Source organism: Tyto alba, unplaced genomic scaffold (genome assembly GCF_018691265.1).
Source record: "Tyto alba isolate M040663 unplaced genomic scaffold, T.alba_DEE_v4.0 Super-Scaffold_23, whole genome shotgun sequence".
Classification (NCBI taxonomy): Eukaryota; Metazoa; Chordata; class Aves; order Strigiformes; family Tytonidae; genus Tyto; species Tyto alba.
In genome coordinates this window covers 20523340-20543785 of record NW_024881297.1, presented here as the reverse complement: position 1 = coordinate 20543785, position 20446 = coordinate 20523340, and the positions used below count along the sequence as shown (strand labels likewise).

General features: G+C 36.9%; 1 protein-coding gene across 3 annotated transcripts in view; it reads left to right on the top strand.

Annotated features, from left to right (window-relative positions):
- The first annotated feature begins 12334 nt into the window (after nt 1–12334).
- SYNPO2 (synaptopodin 2) overlaps nt 12335–20446 on the top strand; it is a 95846-nt gene continuing 87734 nt past the window's right edge. For all 3 annotated transcript variants that reach the window (XM_032997644.2, XM_032997643.2, XM_032997642.2), the window contains exon 1: nt 12335–12583. In XM_032997644.2, the coding sequence (XP_032853535.1) occupies nt 12455–12583 (129 nt within the window). In that variant the 5' untranslated portion in view covers nt 12335–12454. The remainder of the gene's footprint in view (nt 12584–20446) is intronic.

Here is a 20446-nt window from a genome sequence, read left to right as displayed (position 1 = left end):
CAGACCAGTACTATTTTTTTTTTTTTTTTAAATTATCTTAATCACTTGGGATGTTACTACTGGAGGTCTATAAAAGCCCCTCAGGGACAAACTGTGAAGAACTCCATGTCTCTGCCTCATAGCACATTGCATTAAGACAATGTGAGGTTCCAGGAAACTTAAATTCTAACCTAACCTCATTTAGAGGATGTCCTTAAAATACGGCCTTAGCACAAGCTGCCAGGAAGGTTCAGAACACCACCGTGATGCATCTGAGCTATGGGCATGTATTTCTCACAGTGCTAGCTACAGTACAGCTTTTGTAGCAGTTAACATTGATTGTGATAACAGCTGTGACAAGACAGTTATCTGCAGTTCAGTGCTATGTAATTTTTTTTTTAAAATCAAAATATATTCTAAACTATAGGGGAAGATGTGGGCAACATTGGGTATGTATGTTCTTTAAATAAAAGACTATTTTATCACAAGGAATAGTTCATAAAATTCCAAAGATTCTACATTTTGAAAGGTGTTTTTATTTGAAACTGTTTTTCTTGTAATTCCATTTGTATGTCCTGCAGACAAAGCAACAGGTTTGCTTTTGCACAACATCAGCAAGGTCCTAAAAGCTGTTTACATAAAAAGACTAGTCTCTTCCTGTCTTGCTTACATATAATCACTGAAATCTTCTTTAATGTTTTGTCTACTATATAGTTAAGATCTATGGAAAACGGTTTATGATTTAGTGTAAAGCGTTTTACAAGCAAAATGGTAATTAATATTTACAAAGGTTGTATTTGTTTAAAAAGAAAGGAAAGACTTTAGGAAAAAAGAAGCAATCAAATTTTGAAGGGATTATGTTTATATGAAAAAAAAAACCAAACCCAAACAGTGTGACTGTGAGGTCAGATTAAAAAATACCACATAAAGAAAAAGGAAAGACATAATATTTCAGGAAACAGACCACTACTGCAAGAAGAAATACCTCAATGTTGTGACTCAGCTACATTTCTAATATAAAAAACTAAGCACAATAGAAACATAAATAAGGGTACAACAGAAGTGAATACTGGTATTTTGATTAAACAATCTCAGTGGCAATTAGAAAATGTTATTGGAGTATGCCCTTTAAACACTGCCCTATATAAAATGAAAACACAGCGAGCAAAGGGTTTTCAGAATATTAGACTCATGTAGCTGCTGTTGTTCAGGGAAAATAATACAGGAATGTTAAAATACTAGGCATACACTCGTTGCTATATATATTTTCTCTTAAGTAACTGGTGTTAATAGATATACTTCCTATAGTGACTATCCACTATCACCTAGTCCTGTTTCAGCTCCAGCATGGGGCCACAATAAAGGAAGAATTAATTCCTTACCATTTTGTGGGGGTTTTTTTGCCAGATCAGACACCAATTGAGCAGGTGGTGAGTCAGAGCACCCAGAATCAAAATGGGGCCTGGTCAGTCAGAGGGGCCACGAGGATGCAATTAGGGATTGCTGAGCACACAGATCATGCAAGTGATTCTCCCTCTTCCCACCTGCTCAGTACGGACCTCCTGCTCCACCGTGATGGTGATGGCTGTTCCACCTCTCAGGCTGATTTCAGCAGACTGTACACAAAGAGGTCCTGACACCTGGCGCTCATTAAAGTTTCCAAAATATTTTTAGATGAAAAGGAGTGTAAATCCAACTCCAATTCATAAGCTTATATTCTGCCTGTCTGAATTCATCTGCAAATTCACTTAGACTGAATATTACTCCCTATTGCCTGCTGTGACCTGGGTGATTTTGTCGCACTTGTACACTTGCTGGTAGCTTTTGAACAGCTGCGTTGTTCCACCCTAGAAACGGCTGCAGTTTGTTATACCCTGCAGAGGAAATGAAGGACTGGGAGAGCATCACCCCTTCCCTGCCCCGGCCCTTTTAAACATCACTGGCAACTGCTAAGTCCACCATGATACACCCTTTTGTCTTCACGATTACTAAACTCCCCCAAATAGAGGACAAAAATCAACCACCGCAGAGGGCATTCATTGCCTACCTTGGAGAGTGTTGGTAAAGTTTCCTGGCATATTTGCAAAGCAAAAAAAATTAGAGAAGAAAAATGATATGCAAGTGAAAGAATATTTAATGCTATTATTTGCCTAGGAGGGAATCTGGGTCTTGTGAAAAGGGCACTTGCCTTAAAGCCAAGGTCCTGATTTCTTGTTAGGTTGGTCCCTGTTAGCTAAAACCACTTTCTTTCCCTGAAACTCGGTAAACCAGAAATTATTATAAAATGCTCCATGGTCCACATGTGGTAAGTTCTACCACATGTCACGCATTACAGAAGGAAATGTGCTTTAGAAAACTGACTGTGGCTGCTTTCTTTAAAAAAGACTTTCTGGCTAGCTCAAGCCTCTGGATTTTTCAGCATCTACAAACTGTGAGGCTCCTCTGCTTACTCTCACTGATTGTTGCTATTTTGGTTTTCTAATGAAATCAACATTCTGGCAACTTGATCTGGAACATTTACAGGAGATAGATACGGTGTTCTGAGAAAACTGCTGTGATGTTTCAGTTGGGGAATTTCAATTATCTTTTTTAATTAATTTAATACTGTCTAAGATGCATGAGAGTGGAAGATTGCACTAACAGTTCTTAAAGAAAAAAAACAAGACTTGATTACCCTGCTGTAATTGCTACATAACAAACTGTAACATAAAAACAAAGATGAGAACTTATTATAGTCTGATGAATAATGTATGATACATAAAGCACAGTGAATAAACATTAAGCCATCAGTCCGAGAAAGGACAGCAGAAAGTTACACGATCCTTTCCCTGTTTGCTTGCTGAATGTATGGAATTTCTCAAACTTAGATATATTTCACTTTTATATTCAAAAGCATCTGAAGTAGCTTTACTTTCATGGGCTTTCATTTTACGTTCCCTGCTCATGCATAAATTTTCTGATGTGTTAGTGGAGTCTTGCTATAGAAGAGTACTCAAATAAGCTTACTATCATTAAAAAAAAAAAAAAAAGGTAACTGTTTGAATTAACTCTTCATAGCAAACTAGCTATATAATTAATTTACTCAGTTTTCTCACTGGAATACATGGGATGAATTTACAGTGTGTTTTCTTCATTTCTGCAGTTAATAACAGAGTTATATTTCAGCCAGTGCTAGTGATCATTCAACACACTCTGAGTATAGTCCTACTGTTATGAAATCATATTTGTTCCATATAATTGATAGTCTACCGCAACTTATATGATATTATTTCCTTTCTCTGCTCAGTTGATATCACAAGCAGGGTAAGTTGGTTTCTACTTTTAGTACTGACAGATAAACGTAACTGTTGAATCAGCCTGTTGCCTAAGAAAAACAGCTCTTCAAAATCACTCTGAATTAGTTAAGATGCATATATTTTTATGTTTATTCACACTCACATTCACTGTGCTTCTGCTTTACACCACCATTACTGCGGAAGCAAAAAATCTTCTACCTGAGCATGGAAAGAAGTACTACATACCAGTAAAGCATCTCTGTCATCTGTAAAAATATCAGTATTGATTACAAGAATATTTTTCAAAATACTGGTTATGTGCTATTTGGATACCATTAGTATAAACTAATTGATGCCTTCCCATCATGAGAAAAAATAAACATAAAAAAAAATCAGAACTAAATTTTAAAAAAATCTGTCACATTATTTGTATATGGTAGATGCAACAAAAGGATAGGACGTGCAGTTGGCATGAAAATAACAAAGGGCAAGAGCAAAATTCTACATTGTGCTTGGTGTTGCAGCACGCATACTAGATTTGCTCTGTGGAGGCAGAAAAACTACTTGTTCAAGATTTGCAGACATTGGCAGTTGTCTGGAAATTTGGCAGACTCATGCTAACACCAGCTAAACAGTAGATTATCACCAAAAGCAGAAGCCTGTACCAAAGACAGAAGGAGCTGAGAAGTCTGGAATCTGGTTCCTGGCAAGAAGATGCAGTGCAACAGGCAAGGATGTTGGATCATCAGGGGTTAAACATCGAGGTGTTCTTGGAAGGCAGACTTTTCTAATGTCATCTGCTCCATTTGGAAAGGAATTAGTTATCAAAGCAGAGAGTTGGAATACTTGTTCCTATAGCCAGGATTGAAGATATCTGGATTGGTTTCTAATCTGTTGCAGTTATTTGCATGGGGGGTAAGATTTCATGCAGGGAGGTCCTTGTATCGTCCTTGTGGTTACTGTTTCCCTGGTAAAAACCTGAACAATGTCATCCGGATGCAAAGAACGAGCAATGCTGCTGGCCTTATGCAGACGTAACTTGATGCCATAGCAACTTTTTATGCACTGTCCTTTAGCTAGATGCTGTAGTTCGAACCACCAACATCACATCAGGCTCTCTGAGGCAGACACTGAGCAAAATACTTCACTGTATTTGTAAAGTGAGCATTAGAAACTGCTTTATAAATCTTACAGCCTATTCTGTAGTACAGAGGAAATAGGGAAGAATGGGGTACTACAGGTGGATTCAAGCTATCAAACTATAAACTGAGATTTTCAGAAGTTCAAGAAGATTTCTCAAGGTTACACCGTGGAGTGGCTATTTTCCCCATTTTACAGGCCCAGAACAAAAATGAAATGTGAATTTGCAAGCATAAAAATGGAACCCAAGCTTCCTGAGACCCATACTGTATTATAACTCAATTGTTCCTCTGCTTCTCCCATTCTTGTTTTCAGTACTGATAAATTTGATCCTATGAGCCTTCCAAGTGACAAACAATACCTGCTTTAAACTGCAATGCAAAAATAGTTGATTTTTATGCTGGACTGTGGCCATGCATGTAATCAGTCATTGAGCTCTTTAAAAGCAACAAGTCAAAGGGAGTTAATCACTTTTATGCTAGCTAACAGGAAACAAAATTTAAAAGATGAGTATTCATCAGACTGATGTTAAATCTTCAAGATCTCTTCAATCTTCAGTTCCACATTAAACCATAATTTCAAAATTTAGTAGACTATTTCAGTGTAAGTCATATCTCAGCTATGATTAAAATGTATTTTCTAACTGAATATGATACAGTGACTCTTGATTCACTTGACTGTAGTACATCAGAAGAGAGTTTAGCATGGTATATTTGTTCAGCCCAATAAGTAGGCATGAAATGTTTGCACTGGGTTCTTTCAATAGGAAGAGAGGGGATCATAAAAGCTGACTGTCTAAGATGAACAGATAGACAAGAAGTGTGTTACTTAACCACCACCTTTAAATAACAATTCAGAGAGCAGGGTGAAGGATTATAGCAAAGGTGAAGAACATAGAACACCTACTTACATGCATATTCCATTCAAGACTCAAAAACTTTTGCACAGAAGATAAATTTTGATTCACGTAGGCTGTATTAAGAAGAATGGGATGCAACCTTTCCCTGCCAAAACTAGAAAGAAAATACCACATAAATAGTTTTATTGTTACTTTAAAACCTTTTATCTGAATTTTCCCAACTACTGAAGACAAAAAATGTAGTCATCCCATCTCCTGGGAATCAAAATGAAATGGAGATAGGCACCTGAGAGTCTCCCCAAGTCCCAAGAGAAAATTAGTTCTTGCTTGCTAAAACACAGTGATAAATAAAACCAGCAGTGCAATAACACCTGGAAACATGAATTCTAGCCGAAACCCTTACTTCAAGATTAACAAGAAACAGGTAGTTATTCCAGTGCCACAAATATTTTTTCCATGTTCACAAATCTTGCAGTGAACGTTTTACTTTTTCCTCACAACAAAATCTTGGGGAGCCTTTGTAGCTATTTCGTGCATTGATTCTTGGACACATTGTGAAATCCTTGTCTTTTGACATACCTTACTGGCCCCTCTCCCAAGGGGGAGCTGCTTTCAGACCCACTGTACTTCCAAACTGCCTGGTCCATACAAAGGAGGGGGAGAAAGAAAGGAAGCTCCTGTTGTACTGTGCAGCTGGGACATGGTGGGGCCATGTTTGCACACCCGGAATCTCAAAAGACTTTGAGAGTCCAGAAAGAAGAAAAAGTCTACTTCTCTTCAGCCAGTAGTTCAGGAAGGTATTTTCTGAATATCTGAGACTGGCTGTGGTAGGAACAGGTAGGACAAACACCAAAGAAACTTTCACTGACAGTGCACTGCAAAGTTCCTCATGCAATCAAAACATCTGGATTCTATTAATTTCTCTTGTAGGACAAGAGAAATTTTATGGGAAAAAATGAAGAGCAAGCAGCTTTAATCAGTGTTAGCTGGAGCCATGCATTTGAACCTTCCATCAGTATATTTCATTCACTTTGTCATTTTATACCTTTTTTGAAAATTAATTCCTTTCCATGTGGCTCTGTTCCTTGTTGCTTCTAAAGTCAGGAGAACAAAAAGGTAGCAATTAAGGAGAAATGTATTTTTCTACTTCTGTAAGGTTTGAAGAAAATGATGTTTAGATTTGCCTTCAAAATTTGCTTTTTCCTTATGTAACTACTGAGTTGTACTACTATGAAACAAGAAATGTTATTAGACAATGATTCAGGACAATAACATATGCTATGTTGCCTTACATTACCCAGCTTGAAGAAGCCACTTTTAAAACAAATCTGATTTGAAGGGATATGTTAGAAGAGGCTGTTTTCACTTCATTTGGAAGAGACTGTATGTCATGTTTTCTTAAGTGACACAGCTGTGATTTTATCTTTTGTTCAATTAAGCCAGCTATATATTTACAAATTTTTTTTTTCCCCCATGTAATTATTAAACAAACAAAAAATATACTGTCTTTCCCGCTCCCCCCACCCCCACCCCCCAATTCTCCCATTTGGCTAAAATCACATCCTACAATAAATTGGGTAATTTATTAAATTGTTTACAGATGATACAGTTGGAATCTACTAGAAAACTGTTAAAATAAGCATTTTTAGGGAACTAGCTTATATTGATTTTATGTGAAAAAAATCAGATAAGAAAATGAAATGCATAAAAAGGAGGAAATCAGACCATCTGGGTATTTACAGCAGTAAAAGGCTGCCCATAAATTTGAGATCATGATATCCCCTTTCTCTCTCTCTTCCTCATTACTAAGGAATGGGTGGAAAGGTTTGCATTTTTAAAGAATCCGTAGACCTAGGATACTATTGTAGGAAACTGTAGATGAAATAACAGCTTTTCTTTTACTGCTGAAGGAAAGACGAAGATATGTCTTATTTCTTCTCACATTTGTAGAATGTCTTCTGAACTCAGCTACAGAACTATGTGATTTAAATTAGATTTTAGATAAATCCACTTACAGCAAAACTGTTTAGGACCATAAATGATTATTACAATAAGAAAATAAAATATATGGACAAGTGACAGTAGATGAGGCAAATAAAATTAAGAAGTAGTCACCAAGGCCACAGAGCTTTAAAGGAATTCAAGGCTGTAATAGATGACTCTTACTCAAAACTGTTATCTGATATTAGAGAGAGCCATTTGGAACAAAAGTGTTCAAAGAGAGATTCAGAAGACAACAAGCCTGTCAGTCGGATCACTATACAAAACAAATAGGTGGAAAGTATAATATGGAACAGTGGACATCTGGATAAATACGACTTATCTGGGAAGAGTTAAAAAGGTTTTCATAAAAGGAAGTCCTGCCTCACAGACATAAGGCAGTCTTTTGAGGGGATCAAAAAACACGTGGATAAGGGTGATCTGATTGATCTTGGATTTACAAAAGGCTTTCAACAAATTCCTTCACCAAAGGCTTTTAAGAAAACTAAGCAGCCATACCATAACATGGCTTAGAAGTATAAGGTGATACACATTGGGGAAAAAAACATTAATTCACATATAAAACAATGAGCTTTGAACTATCATCAGACAACATTTTAAGATTTTAAAAGATGAAAACATCAACTTGGCAGTGTCTGAAAAAGCAAATCAGGTGTTAGCAATGTTGGGGTTAGCAACTAGAGAACAAAATAGATGATACCATCACCTTATTGTATAAACCCCAACTTTGTCAGCAGACTGAAGACTGTGCAGTGTTCCAGCCCCCCATCTCAAAAAGGATATACAACTACTGAGGATGTAGAGAAAGGCAACGTGGATAATGAAAGGTATGAGACAGCTTCTGTATAAAGAATGACTAATTATTCTGTTCTTCCCTTGAAAAAAGGTAACTGAGATGGATACTTAAGAGGTCTATAAAATAAGTGCATGGAAAGTGTGACTGGGGATTGATTGGTCACAGTTTCCTCTGATCCAAGAAGCAGGGGACAGCGAATTAATCTGTAGGATCCAGACTCAGAGAAGAAAAGGTGATTCTTTATGTAACAATGTAGTTAGAGAATATTTCCTACGATAGGCTATGGATACTAAAAGTTATGTGGGTTCAAGAGGAAATGACATAGAAAAGTTAATGGAAAAGAAATTCGTAACTGTTAACTAAATACAGAGGAACTGCATTCAGATTAAGAAGTTTCTGAGTGGAGGTCACTATAGGCCTCCTGAGGAAAGTAGTGTGCATTTTCTATGTTCTTACTCTTCTTCCTAAGCAACCATTTTCCACCCATTGTCAAAAACAACATTTTAGGGTGGATTGTATCACTTTGGTCTAAGTATAGCTATTCTTAGTATATCATGGCTCATCAAGGCTAATGTGCTAGATTTTTTGACTGGCAGTTCTTGAAAGCAGATGAGCAGGTGGGGGTTTCAGTTGGAATTTTTTTCATACAGATCTCATTATAGAAGATCAGATTCAAGCCAAAGCTTTACTTGTATTTGGGCGCAGATAGCTGTTGGGTGAGTTCTGGCATTTGTCATTTGCTGAGTTTATAAAGTTATTATTTGTGGCATAAAATTTTTATCAGTTGTTGCCTGGAATTGGATGATTGGGTTTTATTGAAATGATTGAGATGAAGGCAGTGGTTAAGTGGGTATGGTTGCCATTAGCTTTAAATTTTTCAGTGGATTTCAAAAATTGTCTCAGAATTTATGCAATTTATTTATTTATGCTATAGAGACCACAGAGACCAAAACATCATAAACCCCATGAATGATTCCACTTTTATCATGATGTCCAGTTTCTGACCAGCATTTAGAAATCCCAAAGGATGCAGAGAATGTACAACAAGATAAGACTAGTATTAAAAAGCAAGATATGCTGCAGCATAAGCATTTAAGAAAGTCATATAAGGCAAATGGGAGTTGTTAATGCCTATGGAGTATTATTTGTTAGATTAGGACATAGGAAGCTTTGGGTCTCCCCATCATGGGAATACTTTAGTTACAGACTTCAAATGTTTTTCTTACTGTAGAGCAAGCAACAAATTCTCTCTCAGAATAAAAAAAGCAGCAATTTGTTTTTAATTGTTGTCATAAAACCCCCTCAACACACTGACTAGAAAAAAGGGTATTTTTCCTATCTTTGTCTCCTGTCAGGACCACAATTCTTGCCAGTTTTAAAAAGTCCTATATCAGTACCAGGTTTAAGTGTCCCCAAAGCTTCATCGTTATACTGGGTTTCTCTTAGTTTAAAGACTGCAGGTTTCTTACATTCTTTTCACAACCTGTCTTGGCGTAATTAGCACTACACAATATATATGCAAACTCAGCAAAAAAAAAAAGATATTTTCTTTGGAGAGCAGAGATCTTACAGCACCGATGATGTTATCTATTGTTGCCATTACTTCCACAAGATGATTTAACTTCTAGAGCACCACGTAGATATCGCAGGTCAGAAGCCAGTAGAACATTAAACAAACACTAAAGTATTCAACTTTAAGGATCCCAAAAACTAGCTCACAGTGTTGTAGGTAACTATTAATTTTGCTTTTGAGATAAATTTCTCTAATGTTTTACATGGTGATTTTAGCCAAAACCATGTGCACAATTTTGCTATGTCTTTTGCTATGACACAATTAAGTTTACAGTGCTTCTCTCTGCTCTTTTGCCTTAAGAATATCAAATAGATGGTGGGGGATTAACTTCAAGGAACAACAACTACTGATACTTTAGCAGCTGTACAGAGCTGTATATGTCATATAACAAAATCAAACAGATCCTGGTATTCTGACTGGTTAGCTTTTCGGCTGAGCAATGACTAATCAAGATTGTTCTGTTTCATTATTCTACACAGTTCTGTTACATGGTCAAAGGAGACAGAAGCATCTATACCTAGTAAAAATTCCCATCAATTATAAGACCATCCAAATGCAGAGGTGTTTCTTCTTAATTTGTTTTCTACAATAAGTATATGAAGAAATTCAGGGACAGACATCAGAATTGATTATTCCTTTTTACCAAAATGATAAAAGAGAGCCTAATACAAGCTCAAAACAACCTAACAGTAGTTAAACATATACATTTAATCATAAATGTATAGCATTTAAAGGGCTAATAATTATGTGGTTCATTTTCCTAAAAAAAAAAAAAAAATTTTTTTATTTACCAGGGTGTCATAGGGCATTTTTTTTTCAGCTATATACTTAAGAATTTTATTGTCATAAAAGTATCTATAATAATGTGCATCATTAGGCACACTGGGAGAGAATTCTATCTAAAGCAAGATTCCGCCTAGGGAAAGGCTAAAAACCTGTCTGCTATAGCAACAAATCAGCATTGAATGAGATAATAAGAAGTATTTAGCCACCTTGAACTGGGTTATTTTAAACGAAGCACCTTCAGTCAGATTGTCTAGCAAAGTTCCTCTAAAGACCATTCCCTTTCTGAGTATGGCTTCTCTGATAGTGTTTTCCTTAAGTATTTAATTATATGGCTAGCTGTGCTTGTTTTGCTTCTCCAGAGTCTTTGACCTGTAGTCAGGAAAGAAAGCACTCTTCTTCCCATTAAATCCTGATATTTAGAGAATTACATTTTCCTCTGTTTGATTAGGGAGCTTGTCTCCACCTAGTCTTGGGGTTACCTTAGTGTCTTCAGAGGCCTGATGAAGGCCTTAAGCACCTAAAAGCCTGTCTACTTTTTCCAGCCATAATATTTCAGTTTAACAGAAGATCCTGTCTCTACCTTGATATTTTGCCTAATGGTCTTTAAAGAAGATTGCTGTAGTGTAAAGAAGCATCACTCCAGGGACACTTAATTGACAGACACACAGGCTTAGGTTTAAAGCCTCAGCTACGTAGATGCAAAGTTGTGTAATTTAAGTGCTGAGTGTTTTCTGTTGCCCTGACATCTCTGAAGACCTAGAAACATCCAACTGAAAACACTTTGTCCAGGGACCTTGCTGGAATTTAGGCTGTGGGAACCTGACATCAACCCCCAGAAACCTGGGTCTCAAAGCAAGAGGTGTTTGTTTCAGAAACTAGTCTAGCCATTAAAGATGTTTCTGCCCAGCTGCTGAACACTCTCCTTTAGAAAGAGCTGAGTTCAAAATGCAATGTGATTTAAGCCAAGCTAACTGACTTTGGGTGGAGGCAAGTAGGAGCACTTACACTGTCAGTTATTAACACTCAGCTAGGGGGAATATTTATCCCTTGCTGAAGAACAGTCACCTCTTAAACCACTCCAACAATACCTGGAGGAGCTCAGCTGTTTAAAGTCTGCATTACCCCAAGCCAGGAACAGGGAACAGAACTGAACTCAGGTCTTGTAAGGCACTGGCAAATTAACTTCCCACTGAATCTTTTTTTCTTTTCCTATGCTTATAGTAGGGTTCCTCTTTAATGACACGATGCAAATCATCAATTGATAGCATCAGTAGAGCGATCTGATACTTCGTTCCACTAATCCTCTTCCCCTCTCTGGCAACAGGCTGCATAAGAACAGGTATTACTCGGGTCCAATAATAATTCAGGTGATTGCTAAATAGCAGCACATGTTAAACTATACTGAGGTTAGAGAGGACCAGCAAAAGAAGCAATTCCAAGACGGAAATGATGAGGCTTTTCTTTTTTTTTTTTTTTTTAGTACCCTTGCAGTGCTGCAAAAAGTACATGCAAAGTAGAGATAAAAATCATAAACCTAGTTCAATCTAAGTGTATCAGTTATTCAGAGGATGTACGTGATATTTCAGAGAAGATTCTGCTTTCTTCTTTGTTTGGAGTATTAATGCAAGACATGGGTAAAATAGAGTTTAAAATGTCTGGCACCATTTACTAATGTAAACTTACGTCCTAAATTGTCACTGGGAAATGTACACTTCTTTCTGCTGCTGTTTTGATTTAGCTGTCACAAGAGTTGTGTTTAAATACAGCCTTTTCTGCCTCATGGCTGAATCTCTTTGTGTGCATTTCCTCAACGTTACTTACTTTACTTTGAAGGTGGGCTGAGCGTAGAAATCTGACGAAAGAGTGGGCTGTGCCCTTGATCGGAGGGAGCTCTTACATTCTTCTCAATGACTGCATTTGCTAGTGCAGTACACAGCAGCAGCAACAGTGTGGTGCTCTGGGTCTCCAGCTCTGCCTGGCAGACAAATCTCCAGCTCGCTGCTGAACATCTGCAAGACAAATTTTTCATGTTCTTCTGTAAATGAATGCTGCCTAACTGCACCAGGAAAATGGGCACAGGGGATTATCTCTGCATTGCTATGAGTGGAGGGGCGCCTTGGGGCTTTAGATTGCAAGGTGGCAAGGAGCAAAAGCAGCCTTTGCAAATCGCCAAGGTAGGATCATGAGAGAAAGATGTTATTGGTGTTTTGTGAACACGAGTGAAGAGAATAGTTTGTTTAAATACATACTGCTTCCAGTGAAATGGTTGGTGTGGATCCTATTGTGATGCTTGTTTGAATTTGCTAACGTGTTTTGCAGAGATTCTACAGGTGCTGATTACTGTTGTTTCAATAAAAAGGAATGATTACGTTTTGGTAGCTTGCAAGTATTGCAAACATTTTCTTAAATGTTAAAAGTTTGAAACTGTGAAATGATGTATGCCTTTCAGCTTCTGCTTGATTCGCTGTATGTTTTTGAATGCACTCAGCATATCACAAAACTGAATCTTGTCTTAGGAAATGCTGTTTCAGTCATCTATTTATGATACTTTTTCTACTCTAGGCATAGAATAAATACAGCTTTATCATGAGAAAATGTTCTTACTATTTTGGGAATCCTGGAAAGCATTACACTGGGTTATCTCTGGTTTTGGAAAGTTATCCAGTCTTAGAAGCAGCTTTAATAGATGCCAAACATTCCCTCTTATATTTCATGAGCAACACTGAAAATTACTGAACACTTCATAAATTATCTTCATGTATAAAATAAGAGCAAAACAGACAGTGGGAATTCAGAATAATTAAAAGGTAAGAATTGGTAACCCCAAATTGCAAAACTAACAGTTAAAAAGTAGTTTTGTTAAAAATCAGTGCTCACTCCATTGCAACAGCTTCTCCACTGGTGCAACAATGAAGATTTGTCACAGTTATTAAGGCTTATGTAACTGTATAGAGCTGTGCTCTGTTCTCCCTAGACAAGAGGGACAAATTTTGTCCAGGGCTCCGAGGTCAGCAAAATACCACTGGCTGAAATGATACCAGGACTGATCATCATACAATGAATTCTGCCTCGTTAAATTGAGGGAGAGAGATTAAAATGTATCTGATCACCTTTCAGTATCTTGGTAATCCAGTACATTGAGTGTTAAATTTTTTGTACTTTGATACAGTATTTTAGATCAGTGGTTTAGCTATTTAAGCTCTAACTTCCTTAAGATGTCAATGTATTTATTAAAAAGTTAAATTTAATTTGCTGGATCAGCTAACTTTTTTACAAATAACAGAAACAGTAAGTCTACCTCAATTTATACAAGAAGGTCCTATTGGTTCCTCTGTCAGGAAAAGAACATCTTTATTATTTTCAATTATTTCCAACTCATAATATTTATCATACTCAGTAATAGATCTATGATTTATTGAGTGTTTGTATCGTTTTTCTCATTACTGTTTTCTGTGTGTTTTGGTATTTTGCAAAGCTTGAACATGTTTAAATTTTTTTCCTACCGATGGGAAACTGTTGCTTTGCAAGGAAAGCCACTGTCAATAGAAGGCAGTGGAATCCTGCCACCTAGTGAAAACTTGTAGCTAGAACTGAAAAAATTGTAAGTAACGGTAAAAAGTGGCCTTGCTTACATAAAACCAAAAGCAAAAGCACAGTATTTTGAACACAAGAGTCTGATTAAGCTTTAGTTTTCCCGATAAAAAGGGTCTATACATTTTTTTTTTTCATATTCACATCCTAGACTGACACATCTGGGTTCACAACTAAAATCTGGGACTTGAGAACTAAATACATGGTAACAGTTGTGCCTTACTTCTAATGGGAAAATCCACCAATAAAATATATCTAAATTTAGAAAAAATAGAATGTATTTTTAGCAAAAGAATCAAAGTAGCATGAGTTTGTTTTCTTGCAAGTGAACCCAATCAAAAGGCCATGTAATACAATACTTCAGAACACCCCCTGTAAGAGTACATGTGTATCAGCATATATAAGTGTTGTAAGTATGGCGGATTGGGTGCTGAGTTCCCGATCATTCATTCCTCCGCGCTCAAGATTTGAAAACTGACACTAGCATCTGGCTGAAAACCTGAAAGTTAAGAGGTGAGAGGCCACAGCTTGCTTTGGGACTCACTCTGCCAGCGGGCCTTGCCGTGCCCCCCGGGAGCCCAGCCTCTCCCAGGGGTGCGCAGGCGTGGGTCCCCAGGTCAGGCACCGCCACCAGCTAGAGGCACGGCCAGGCACGCTCGGGGTGACCCTTCTGGGGGAGAGGCACTGTTTCCAGCTTTTATTCAGATAGCTGTGAAAACTGAATCTAATAACTCACGAAAGAAAAAAGAATGACCCAACTAACGCATAGTAATGTTCCTACTGGCTCCAAAATCCAAAGGTTGTGTTTCCTGAACACAATAAAAAAATCATTTTGTTTTGTTTGGGGTTTTTTTTTTTTTCAGTTCAAGGTTCAGTTTCTCCACTGGTGCTCAGTAATGTAGCCCCATGGAACCAGTGGGTCATTGCCAATTTGCACCAAACAAGATTTTGTCAGAAGTGTGTATTTCTGGTTTGGTGTCTCAGCTCAGGGGAGCTGGGAAAGCTGCCGCGGGGCTGCTCGCAGACACAACCTGAGCGCGTCTACCCCTGGGCTGCTGCAGAGGGAAGCACACTCAGGCCCCTGCCAAGAGCAGAGCAGTGGCTGTGATACAGATCTAAAGGGGAGAGGGATGTGAAATGGAGGGAAATTAGATAATCCATGAAAATGTGGCAGGAGACAAAAATCCCCAATTCACACTTATCTACCCTTTTGATAAAGGAAACATACTAAGTTTAAAGCTAATGAAATAAGTCACTGCAGTTCACTTCCAGAAGCACCTTTTACCAGTTTGGCTTATGCTTTTAAAACTATTGTTTTATTACATTTATAAAAAAAATATGTAAAGCCTTCACCCATTATTTGCTCCTTAGCTCCTAAAACATATATAATTAGCATTTCCACCAAAATCAATGAGTTTTGCCTGTAGTATAGTTTTCCATTATCCTGAAAAGTGTTAACAGAGAGATAGAGGCAAACCTTTTGCCTTTCCAAGAAGTATCTTGGCATTTTTTCTCACTAGCACATAAAATAGGAAATTTTCATCAGCAAATAATTTTACAACCATTAAGTTAGATTCAAGACACTTGAGTAATTTTTTAGATGTCAGATTGCTACAAATGGATTTTTTTTTGATGTATCATAAAGTATAATTTTGTTTGCCCATTTTTAACTCTTATTCAAAACATACATTTTGAAAAGATTAGACTTGTTTTCTGTAGAGGCATACAAACTGTTTAACACCCCTCCTCCTCCCAACCCTGGCTTCGTACATCAAATTACTTTGTCCACTAATGTTGTAAGTATTTCATAAAAAATTATTTTCAGTTAAACAGAATTTGCATATTCTCTATACTGTCCAACTATACCATACTGACTTTAAAAAAAATTTATTTTAAATAATGTGCCAAAATACATACTGTGCTAAGAAAGATAGCTAATAAATGAATATTATTTAAAAAAAAAATTAGGAAAATAGAGCTAAGGAAGACAGTTGTTGTATCGGTTGTGGTATGTATGCACCAAGACACTAAACCATGTCAGTGCTGCTGCAGGACAGCTTTCCCTAAGCAGGAGATGGTTGGGAAATCTCAGTACAACTGTGACCTTAGATGGCTAAGAATTCAAGATATATAAGAGAAAAGTGACACACGATGTCCTTTCTGTTTCCACTGTGAGATTTATGAAAGAATGCTTTTTTATGACTATCAGATTTTTTTTTTTCTTCTTATAAATTTCTTTGCAGGTTTTAATTTAAAATATATAAAAACTGTATGTACAAAATGATAGATGTTTTTCTGGACTAGCATTTGAAAGAAAGTCCTGTGAGTTTTTCTGCTAATACCTAACAATACCAGCTATATTATATATAATGAAGCTATCCTTTAAGACACATCTCTTTTGTAAAAGGTAATTTAACGGAGTTGTCCTGTAGATGATTTAGATTTATAATTCAACTAAGATGTACCTCCGTTAAATTATGTGGTTGCAATAGAGGTACATTATTCTCAGCATATTTGTTACCTACACTAAACAGCAATTTGATGAAGTCATTGTTAGTATCTGTCAAAGTCCTGTTAATTTAAGTTTGGAAACTTAACCGAATAGTTTGAGTATTCAAGGGCAGTAAGCTCCATGACTCAGACTTCTAATCACTTCAAAGGAAATTCAGTCCTCTTTTTCCTATCAGTATCCTAAAAGTAAAAATGAACAGATGCTTAAAAATGTGTTGTAGGTTTTCATGCTCAAGACATTGGGGAAACTAACGTTATTGAGACAAGGTGCCTCGCTTGTTATTGAATTCAGATCATGTCAGTTCCAGAAGTACTCTGGTCTATATGTAGTATACAGAGATATTTCTACATACATACACCTCAAGAAAGATATCTTCATAGGGGGATCGTGCTGTCCTGTTCTATATCTGTGAGAGCATTCACCCCAATCTCTCCCTGATTCACCAGCAGCAGAACAATATATAGTTGCATATGGAGAAACACACAGAAATTTAATGTGCTGACAGATTGTAGCTACTTTTTCAGCAACTTTTTTCAATTAAATTTTTACAAAAATAAAATAGTAACATTTCCCTTCCATCACGTTCTACCATGTCAGTTTGCTAGTGCATAACTACAATTATAACGCCTATCCTTGAAAATGTCAAGTAAGTTGAAAGAACTTTATGGATATTTTGAAACTCTTACCAATGTGATTTTGCACCCTGAAAAGTTTTGCTCTACTATTCACATTTTCTTATGTCCAAACATGCCATACATATGCATTTTTCCATTGTCTTGTAAAAGTTAGCTATAGTCCTAATTAATCCTATGAAATACTTTGATAATTCAGGGTTCAAATCCAATGACCTCAACTAGGCTTCATGCAAAACTTACAGAGTTTGTGATTATTTTGCCAATTTATGAAATAGACTGTTGCTGCTGCTGCACAAATAGTAGTTTTACCTTTGGCTCAGTAATGAGATGTGACAACTGGCTGCCTGGTCATTTTAGACTTGTGCACTTGTCTATCAAAATGCTCAGATTTCAATTCAAGTCTCAGTTTCATCATTTTGGATTCATTGGAACCTGAAACTGAAAGTGAAACTCAAAGACTAGGAAACAACCTGAACCAACAGTGTGAAAAGTTGATGTCTGAATATGATTACTTAATGCTGGATGTATACAGAGGTGGGCTTTGCCGTGGTAGTTTGACCTCTTCCCTGCATTTATCTGAAATTCTTGACACATGGAGAACAACTTCAAGCGGCTTTCATCAAGTTGACATTTACACGTAGCCTAGTAGGAAAAAAAAAAAAAAAAAAAGGATAAGATATGCTTTTGATCCTGAGGTAAGGCAAAGCATGTCACATATATGAGAGGTGTGTTAACACACAGTTGGTCCATCCACAAAGTACATCAAAGCTGCTGGGTTTAAGGAAACTTTTTCAAGTTCCTATCATTCTCTTGCAATATCATCACTGGCAAATGCTCATACTCCCAGAGGCAGAAAAACTAGGTTAGTAAAAGCTAAGATTCTGGTCACTATGCTCTTTTTGAGACATAATAAATATAGCTGCATTATACCTGTGCTCCTATCTCATCACAGTGCTAAGTCACACAGATGAGTATAAACCATCAGTTGGTGAAGCAGTGCTTCCCTGCTCCCCTGCTTGCCCCTTCATTGGTGGCCTAGGAGCAGCATCCTCCTAGTAAGATGAAGGTAAGAGACTGCTCTGTGTTTCACATCATCTCCAGATGACATTAATGTCATGTTGGAGTTGTTGCTTTGGTGCTGTCTGCTTCCGAAAATATACTTGTTAATGCATAGTCAAGTAGGATCTTACTATACACTACTGTGTTTGAAATGAAGATGCTCAGCATGCCGTGTAAAGCTTCAGTACTGAGCTAACATGACCCTGCTGATATTTCCTTATTTGTATCAATTGACTTTTTAAACAGAATTTGAATACAACTTTATGCATTAGCAGTAGACAGAGCAAACCATGTTTAAAACATGCTAGTTGAACTTTGGCCACATAGGAGGGGAGTTTAGAGTTAACCTACATGATTTTAAACACAGCTTGCCTTACTTGGACTGTATTTAAAACTGTTTGTTTAAATTTGCTAGCTAATACATTTCCAAACATAGTTTGTTTTTGCAGCTTGAACAAACTCTTATTCTCAAATTCACTCTCCAGACCATCTGACACAGCTGTTTTTTGCTGATATTCAGAAAACCCTGTAAGGCATATCTATGTGTTCTTTCACATAAGGAGTTATGTGGAAAAATGTGGGTTTATCTATCTTTTCTGGAGAGGATTTTGACTCTGTTATGAGCCTTGACCCAATTTAATAACCAATACAATTTTGCACATGTTTAGATGACATAGTGCAGCTTCCATTTAAGTAAGTGACGAAACTCCCATTGGCAAAATGAGAAGAAGCTGGGCTTTATAGAGGTTAGGTTAATTTATTTTGCAAAATAAAGGAACAAATTAAAGTTCCCAAAATCTAACTAAAATAGACCGCTGCTAAATAACTCTGTTCCTGAAAATCTGCCTTTGCTAGTTAGGAAAATAATGAGGAAAATAATTCATAGACCTTTACCAGCAAAGGTTTATATGTACTTCTAAAGGTTAGGGGTCTGTGTTTTCTAGTTTCAAACTTCTGCATTTCAGCTATTGTGCTAGTGGAAGTACTAAAGTCCCATCTAGTTGTTTAAAGACTGCAGACTGAACTCGCACATCACTGTATACCCTGGTTTGGATATACAGAACTACATACCAAGCTGGTTTTGGCATGCTTTCCACTGTATTTAGGCAAATACAAGCACGCTTTGGCTACACGGTAGTAATAATTTGTGCTTGTTTCCAAGACATATTTTTCCAACTCTCATGCTAGGAGAGTTTTCAATGGAATAGAATGAACAACATAATTCACACTGATTTAAACTAAACAAACTAAAAAAACCAAACTGTATTCCTGCTAAATTAGATTAGCTGCTTTGTGTAGAGCTTTGCTTCATTTTTTAGTTTCTTTGCTGGAAACATTTAAAATACACTGCATGTCATTATTATATTTAATTGTTCTGCCATTGCATTCTTATTGTGAATGTGAATGTAACAGTAAGACTTTTGGCCAAGTTCACATTAAAATATCACAACAGGAAACATTGTTTACAAAGCCCTTTAGGATTGTGTCAAATTGTTTGAGAAGATACAGCTAGCAACTTATGCATATCATGGAAGGGCTTTCTTCCAAACACAGAACTCAGTGTTCTTCATATTTACATTAGAAATATTTAGAGCAGAAATTACTTTAAGGAACCATATTTCATGGGTTAAATGCTTAACACCCTATAAAATGAGACTGATTTGCAGAGATAGTTTCAACTTTAAGAGGAACAATTCTATGCATGGAATTAACTGTGGACAAAAATGATAACATTTAGATTGCAACCAGTACTTATGAGCACTGTTTGTTGGCTGTAACGAAACTGGCAGTAAAAAAAGCCCCTGGATATCAGCTTCAAGGTTTTAAATTTCAGACCTAATGTACACAAGTTACACAGTGGATTTCTTTTTCCTTTTCTGTAATTTTTCCCATCTGTCCCATTTCATTAGAATCTGTAGTCCACAGTCAGCGTGAATGTTAGTACGAGATTAATGCACATTTAGATGGAAACACTTCAGTGTGCACCAAAATCAAAGTGCTGGTTTTTGGTTACCTGCCAATACAACAGGGTGTTGAGCATGAAAGCCAAAAATCTTCAAAACACCTCAGCACCTTGCTCTCAGTAGGGTGCTAAGAACAGTGAAGAAGTGGCTGCTTTATTTGTTGCTTATGTGGAAGGTAAATTATATTGAAATCCTAGCTCTAAGCTCGCCAGAGCCAATGGGCCTATACTCCGAGCTCTCTATCATGTGCTGCATTGCTGGGCACAGCACAGAATC